The sequence below is a fragment of the Vigna unguiculata genome, chromosome 7 (assembly GCF_004118075.2).
Source record: "Vigna unguiculata cultivar IT97K-499-35 chromosome 7, ASM411807v1, whole genome shotgun sequence".
NCBI classification, from domain to species: Eukaryota; Viridiplantae; Streptophyta; class Magnoliopsida; order Fabales; family Fabaceae; genus Vigna; species Vigna unguiculata.
In genome coordinates, this window is record NC_040285.1 from 21915246 (window position 1) to 21923723 (window position 8478).

General features: G+C 28.0%; 1 protein-coding gene across 2 annotated transcripts; it reads left to right on the forward strand.

Moving 5' to 3' along the window:
• Positions 1-1762: 1762 nt before the first annotated feature.
• Positions 1763-4071, forward strand: LOC114190372 (probable U6 snRNA-associated Sm-like protein LSm4). Of its 2 annotated transcripts, none has more exons than XM_028079220.1 (7): positions 1763-1938; positions 2162-2203; positions 2305-2403; positions 2509-2586; positions 2721-2760; positions 3104-3271; positions 3791-4071. In XM_028079220.1, exons 1-7 carry the CDS (start codon positions 1936-1938, stop codon positions 3811-3813), a joined length of 453 nt encoding a protein of 150 aa, XP_027935021.1. In that variant the 5' UTR covers positions 1763-1935; the 3' UTR covers positions 3814-4071. The 2 variants fall into 2 exon arrangements, with proteins under 2 accessions (XP_027935021.1, XP_027935022.1); XM_028079221.1 differs by having other exon boundaries at positions 3797-4022.
• Positions 4072-8478: the final 4407 nt, after the last annotated feature.

Consider the following 8478-nt stretch of genomic DNA (forward strand, 5'->3'; position numbering starts at 1 on the left):
CATCCAAACAAGTGATTTTACTTAAAAGAAATTCAAAATTTTCAAATAAATGAATTACTCTCTTAAATTACCTTATCCAAACACAACATTAGTGTTTAAGGAAAGAAAGAAACAAATGTACTTTAAAAGGGAAAACAATAGAGAGAAGGATATTATACAAACACACAATTTCATTATACCCATCATTTAATAATGCAGCAACTCATAAAATCCCTATAACTAATAATTAGGGTTTGAAAAAGAATTGGGAAAAACAAATATTAGGGTTTATAATTTTAGAAAAGATCTCTAAATTCATAATTAGGTTTTAACTTGAATGGGAGAAAACATAAATTAGGAACAAACATCATAAAGGGAGAAACATTACATAACAGGAGAATTATAAATCCATGACACATGCTTTGATACCACATGTAGATTAACTTGTTTTCATACGAGCATAATTCATTCTAAAAAACTACTTCAAATCTTAAGATTTATGATTCTCACACATTAATATACATAAATCATACTAGGATGTTAACTTTTGATCCATCAGAGATCCAATGAGAATGGGTTTTTCAACCTCCTTTTCTTAATCTGTCTCTTTGTCATTCTTTGTTCTACACACTTTCGTGATGACTTGATGTGAAAAAACCTTATAATAACCAATATAACCCAACATCGGTCAAATTGGAAATGATTTTATCTTTATTTTATTATAACTTCTAATAATAACTGATATATCTTTATATCTTATTAAGTCACATTTAAACTCTCATAGTATTTGAAAGAGTTACATGATAAAATTATTTCGTCAATTAATTTTAACAAATTTAACCATTAGGCTGATTATTAATTTAAACCTTTACAAATCATATATTAAAATTGTGTAAGCAGAAGAAAATTCGTACTTCACTTATGTTACTCTTATTATATATTATGACAAGAAAAGAAAGAAGAGAATATGCCCCAAGCATCTATGGAACTTTTTTGCAAGTTTGTTCGTATCAATAGCATCTTATTTATATAAAAAGTATTGCATACGTTAACACACACAAAAGTAACTAATTAAAACGGCTAATTTATTATTTTTCTCGATAGTAATGGGTATGTTTCTCTTATCAACTTTAATATATATATATATATATATATATATATATATATATATATATATATATAGATGGTACTCCCTCCAATTCTTTCGTCTTCTACAATTTCTCACCATTTTTTTAAAAGAAAATACGATTTTGTGTGAATATTTAAAATCATATATAACACAAAAGTTAAATTCTAATTTAATAATTTTCACTCAATAATCTATCTCTTTCAATTTATATAACATGTAATTTATAATATATTCTGTTGAGGGTTTTCTTAATTTTTAATATAATAATATAACTCAATTGGGGTCAACTTACGAAAAATCAAGTATAATTTTGTTAAAGTTAAAAAAAGACAAGCGTGGTTAAAAAAAACAGCCGAAATCCTGACTAAAACAGAATAAATTATATTTTACTATCAAGGTTTATCTTTTAAAAAAAACTATCTTCAATATACTTACATACATATAATCGTACCAAAAGGAGTGGAACCGTGAGTTAAAAATCGAAAAAACAAATATCAATATATTTTTCGATTTCTTCAATAATTCAAATTTTGACGTGTTTTCAACCAATAATTATGAATAAATTTGGTGTGTTAAGATAGAAGATCAAAATAGATAATAGATAATAAAAATAATATATAGGAATAAAAGAGAGTATAAATAAATTAACTTGCCCATAAACGGAATAGGAGTGGAGTCGCATAAGATTCAATAGGAACAGAAAAAAGAGGGAGAGAGAGAGAAAACACTGATTCAAAGTTTTGAGTTAAATCGCAAAGAAACCAAAACGAGTGACGAGAAGAGGCAACACCGACTGACACACACCACCTTCAACCTCCGATTTCGCCATGGTAATTTTCTCTCTTAAAGTTTTTTCCTTTCAGCACTAACAGTAGTAATGATTGGATACCTAGATCTCGTCAAGTTCATTCCTTTTACTCCGATATATTATTTTTAACCTAAAACCCAAAAATCCAATAGGTCTAAACTCCCCCATGTCTGTAATCATGGAGATCAATTCCCAATTGGTTACTATTAGGGTTGCATTGTCTCACTGTTTTCTCTTTGTTGCAGCTGCCCCTTTCCCTTCTCAAGACTGCCCAAGGCCACCCAATGGTGAGTCAAACCCGTTTTGTTTTACTTGACCCTTTACTTTTAGGGTTATAAAAACTTCTGTTAATACTGTTTTATTTGTAACCTGTGACATTTTGTTACAGTTGGTGGAACTGAAAAATGGGGAGACTTATAACGGCCATCTGGTAAATTGTGATACATGGATGAACATCCATCTCAGAGAAGTCATTTGCACATCTAAAGTATTCTTCTTTTCACAGCTCTCTTTCCTTTCATTTTCAGTTATTGGTTTCTCATTTGTTTATGTTGTTGCACCTTACAATTTTTCATTGGAATTGGTAACTTAGGATGGAGATAGATTTTGGCGTATGCCTGAGTGCTACATTCGTGGTAATACCATTAAGTACCTTCGGGTTCCTGATGAGGTAAGTTGGGGTGATTCGGTGTTTTTGGTTTTTGGTTTGTCAGTGAATAAGGTTCAGAACTTGTTAGTGAACGTCCGAAGCTGGGGCTTGCTTACATCTATCCACTAATCTTGCTTCATTGCCTGTTGATTTAGGTTATTGACAAAGTCCAGGAAGAAACAAAGAGTCGTGCTGGTAAGTCTTGATTTTTGCAACTAATTACATGTTCATGTTGCTATTTAAATTGACTAGGTGATCTGAGAGTTTGAGAAAAAGACATGCCGGTATACTTATCAGCAATGTTAAGGCTTTTTCGATTACAAGTATTACAAATACACATATTAATTTTCTTCACTTGTATATTTAATTTTTCCACCAAGTAACCTTTTCATTTCATCAACTTCCAAAACACAGTTGAAAAATTTGTCATTGGTTATGGTTTCGTGACTCTGAACAATTTATGGTTGTGCAAATACCATTCCTTTTTCAGTTAGCAAAAAACTAGAAAATTTTGTGATTGATGTGATCATTTTTTCAGATCGCAAACCCCCTGGTGTGGGACGTGGAAGGGGAAGAGGTAGGGATGATGGTCCTGGAGGACGTCAAGGAAAAGGAATTGGGCGTGGCCTTGAAGAAGGTGGACCAAAAGGACAAGGAGGAGGACGAGGCAGGGGTGGTCCAGGTGGAAAGCCAGGTGGAAACAGAGGTATATCATTCTTTACGTATTAAAATATAAGTATTCATTTATACCAAGTATTCATTGTTCATAATTTTCTATCTCTCAAATTCACCTTGAAATATGTTCTTGCTTTTGTGCTTGTATTTTCACTTCTATGATCTGCTGTTGGAGCAAACATTTTTTTTGTCGATGTAAAAAGTAAATTATTATTGAAGGAGCTTGGAGGTTTTATTCCTCCTTTTTTTCATGTTTATAGAAAAAGAATTTGGTAGTTTGGGTTTCATATTTCAAAGTGGCTATAGGTCAAATAACTTGAATTATAATGTAGTCCATGTTGTAATTTTTTATCACTTTTTCACATCTGAGGGGAAGAGTGGCTTCCCTTCCTGTTCTTAAAATCATTCCCGAAATATTGTTTAAATTTGCGTCTTCTTCTTTAGGCCACTTTTTTATTTGTATCTTCGTCTTTACCTTCCATCCAACACATATGGTGTAATACAGAAACTGTGATTGAAGCTCATCCAATGCTTTTTCTTCTTGCGGTAGGTGCAGGGCGAGGTAGAGGTTAATTTGGGTACTGATATGGAGAATACAGAAGGACCAGTTGCTGCTTTTAGAGGCAATGGTGCCCATTCAGAACAAATACTGTTTGCCCTTTGTTTCCTGTGCATTACTTAATTGTAGGTTTCCAATTATTTTCCTGCATTTATAGCCACAAAAATGGTCACCAAAGCTTCTAATGCAAACATCGCTTTCTAATGAACTTGCCTTATATCTAGTGATGAGTAAAATTAAATCAATGGAATAAATAATGAAGTGGAATGAAATTCAGTAGTCCATTAGGTTTCTTTCCATCCTATTCAAAACTACCCAAATAATGGAACCTAGTCTTATTCCATTTCACTCCACAATTATTAACTAAAATGTTCGAACTAAACAAGCCCTAAACTCTTTCTAGTGGTGATTGGTTCATCATGAAAATAATTGGCTAACAGTGAATAGATTAAATTTGGCTTAATCTTTTTGTACTTGATGCCAATAATTTACAGCCTGTTCTCACATGCCCTTAGTAATATGGGCTGCTGATCTGACGTTGCTTTTATGGCAAAACTGAGATGTGATGGAAAATATAGAGCAAGATTTATCGTTATGTTTGTTTGCATTTCATCACTTGTTATTGCTGTCCTATTACCATCATTTTAAATCCTACACCCTGAAACTTTTGTTGGTCTCATGTCCACCACTATTAGTGTGATCGGCCTAGTTTCTACTAAAGACACTGAAAATTAAGCGATGAATAGAGTATAAAAGTGAAAGTGAATAAGAAAGATACTATCGTTAGAATAATGGAAGATTTTTTTATTGGCAGTGAAGTAATCTATGGCATTGATATTATGATGATTTTCCTGAGTTTTTTTACCTCTGGCACCTCTCTAACCAAAGCGAACTAGGCTAAAGTTTTGGTGTTTGGTCAAAAAACACTTCTGGTGTTGATTAATATTAGTGCAATGGAAATTTGTCTCTGCCGTTTTAAATTTTGTGAAAATCAAGAGAAAAACAAAGGGACAGGCAAAAAATAGCACTGAAGAGGGGTGTGCATAGCAATGCTGGATTTCTCTTAAACTTCATAATCAGGCCTAGGAATTGATTAATTTTTGGAGGGAGTTACTTCCCTCACCTCCATAATTTTCTTCCTGCACCTTCATAATTTTCGTGTTTTTCATTTTACCTTTCTTGATTATACATTGATTTAGATTATAGAATTTGAAAGGTAAAAATGACTATTGAATTGTATAATCTAGAGGTTATTCTTTTCTTAAGAGAATGATCAACGAATTACACAATCTAAAAATTATTAAATTCGTAAACTGTACAATTTGAAAGTTAATTTGGATTTTGAATTGTGCAGTATGAAAGTTTTTAAAGAAAAAGTAATTTTTAAATTGTGTAAATCAAAAATTATTTTTAACTTTCTAATTGTATAATTTGAATTATAAAAGAAGAAATATATGGAGGTGTAGGAAGGAACTGATACATTTTTCTTGTCCCAACTCATTGCATCTACAAATTTTTTGTAGTACATGCATTTTGGATTAGGTTTCTCAGAAAAACAATATTATGGAATCTTTAGTTTGAAATGGGGCTTCTACATAAATCTTCAAACATTTCTTCATAAATCTCGAAATTTTTTAAAATTTTCACTCTACTCCTCATTAAATACATTTAATTAAATACATTTAATGCACACTAACTAATTTCACCTTCAAGTTTTTTCTTCTACGAATGTCGACGTCCCATTTTTTGTTTTATTCTACTTTTTTTTATTACAGATATTAACATCCAATTTATTGTTTTACGATATCTAATATCTTTTTCTAATAGGATTTCAACATCTAGTATGATTTTAATTTTTTATATATTTAGAACCGAATCTTTACATCTTATATATTTCTTGTCTTCAACAGTTTTCTGTCAAATATATAGATAATTTATTTTAAATTTATTTTTTATAATTATTAAAATATTTAAAATATAAACAAAATTAGAAAAAAAAATAATAATAATGTAATTAAAAAATTAAAAAAATTAAAAGAAATACAATTAAATTTAAAATACATATAAACATATACTTACGGATGCCGAAATCACAATTTCGACATCCCATTTTTATTAATTAAATAGGTTAAAATATTTGATGATTTTTATATATTATGCTTTTTAAAAATATTTAATGTTTTAAAGAAAATTAAAAAATAATAAGAAACCGAAATAACAAAAATTAAGTTACATAAATATGCTTTTTTTAATAGAACTTAAATATAATTATTAAATATTTTAAAATAAAATATAAGTAAAAACCTTTAAAAATTTATTTGTTTAATCAAGAATCAAATATCGAAATCCGTGATACGTTTCGTAAAAACTTAATATATGTATTTTTAATTTTAATTTTATTTTCTATTATTTATTTTTTATTGTTTTAATAACTTATTCTATTTTATATTTTCTTTAGTAACTTATTTTTTAATGTTTTATAAATCTGTTTAAAAATAAAACTAAAAACATAATATATATTTCAAATTTTATTTTTATTTTGTTTTTTATTATTTTTTATTTTTGTTTGATATATTAAATATTTTTAAAAAACATAATATATACAAAATTACAAAATTATTTTAATTATTTAATTATAACCAAATCGAAATCCGTTTTCACAATCTACGGATTTCGACATGACATCCGTAAGTATATATTTATATGTTTTTTAATTTAATTTAATTTTGTTTTTTCTTATTTTTAATTTTTTAAAGACATTATTATTTTGTTAAGTTTTTAATTTTGTTTATCTTTTAACTTTTGTAATAATTATAAAAAAATTAAAAACCAACTAACTAAATATAATATAATATATATATATATATAGATATATAAATATCAACAACTAATTTTGTCGGAGTTAATGCATTTATTTTGTTAAAAAAAAATAAAAATAAAAAATAAGATAAAAATAAAATAAAATAAAATAAAAAGGGAATCTAATTGGTTTAGAGAAAAAGACATCTTATAATCTCTATGTTTTTTGAGAATGATACAATATTAGAAGCATTATTCTTTATAATAATTAGAATAAATATCTTGAATCACACGTATGTGATGTGTCTCAATTTTTCAATCAGAGAAGATATTATTTTAATAATTAAAAGCAAATATTTTCGATAATAATGCTTTTTAAAGAATTATACAATTTTAATAGTTAGAAGAAAATATTTCTGGTAATAATTAATATTAATTATATGAATAATTTGTTATGATTTGATTTATGTGATGGAAAATATGATTCTAGTAATTACAGGAAATATTTCATTAATAATTATAATAAATATAACGTGATATCATGCAACGATTAATTGCTATGATATTTTTCATCAGTGGTATCCCAAGTGCCTATATAAACAAAAAACCTCTCCAATGCAAGACATAGAAAAAAAAATTGAAAAACCCCTCCTTTTTTATTACCACAACACACATGCAAAATGAGATCACTTTATTATCCTTTCAGTCAGTTTTGCACTATTCGTGACCTGACCTTGAAAAGTAAATTCTCTTTGCTCCTAATGGGTTCGAACGTTGGATGATTTTGGGTTTGAGTTCGTTGTTAATATACTCAACTCTTCTCTTTCCTTCTAATTGAAATGCTATTATCTTGATAATTAGAAATGTTTATTTGTAAGCTTGAATTCTATAAAATATTAAATAATAATAATAAAAAAATAAAAAATATATTATTTCTTTTATATAAGTATTAAATACCATGTCAAGTCTCAAATTTGCTTGATAATCAAAACATTCCTTCATAGGCTTTTAATTCTTTTTTATTCTTAAAATTTTTCTTAAAAGAAATTAATAATAATAAAAAATAAAAATTATAAAATTATTTTTGAATATTATGTCAAGTCTTGGATTTGCTTGATAACTAAATCTTTTCTCATGTAGAATCTCGGATTCTCTTGATATTTTGTTCAATTTGTTCAATTTTATCTTCAGGACGAGAAAAACTCTTTCGAATAATGATATTTTGACATACTTTTAACTCACGATTCTAATCATCCTTTAATTATCTATTTTGCTCTTTTGTAGTGGTGTGATATATATGATGATCTAATGATGATTGGAGTGATGAGTTAAAAATGAGTCAAAAAAGTGGGTCAAAATATCATTATCCAAACCCTCTCATCCCATATTGGAGTGTAAATATACGTTTGTGATCACTGTCCAATTGTAAAAAAAAAAAATCTAACCAGATGTGGGGATACAATTCTAAATAAAAAAAGTTTTAAAAGCATAGCCTTAGATATGGAGATCCAATTAGGAAAAAAAGATACCGAATGTCAACATCCGTAGAACAAAGAATCAAATGTTGACCTCCTTAGGAGAAAAAACTTGAGAGTGAAGTAAGTTAGTGTGCCTTAAATAGTTAAATAGGAGAAAAAAATTATTTAGTGAAGAACAAAGTGGGAATTTAAAAAAAAAATTGGAGGTGGAGGAAAAAAATGTTTGAGGTACAAAGAGAAACCCCAAAATGCATAGAAAGTGCTTAGAAGATTGCAGGTCGACCCACTCCTATGACTTTTCTTGAAATCTATGATTGATCGATGAGGTTTCTTCTTGCACCCGATTGTTCTCTGTTGGGTATCAGAGTACTAGCACAATTACTCACAACTAAAATAAAAGAT

Excerpts from the sequence above, each read along its gene's own strand:
- LOC114190372 (XM_028079220.1), top strand. Across the intron at positions 2,204-2,304 it reads CTGCCCAAGGCCACCCAATG|TTGGTGGAACTGAAAAATGG; the intron begins GTGAGTCAAACC and ends ATTTTGTTACAG. Across the intron at positions 2,404-2,508 it reads AAGTCATTTGCACATCTAAA|GATGGAGATAGATTTTGGCG; the intron begins GTATTCTTCTTT and ends TTGGTAACTTAG.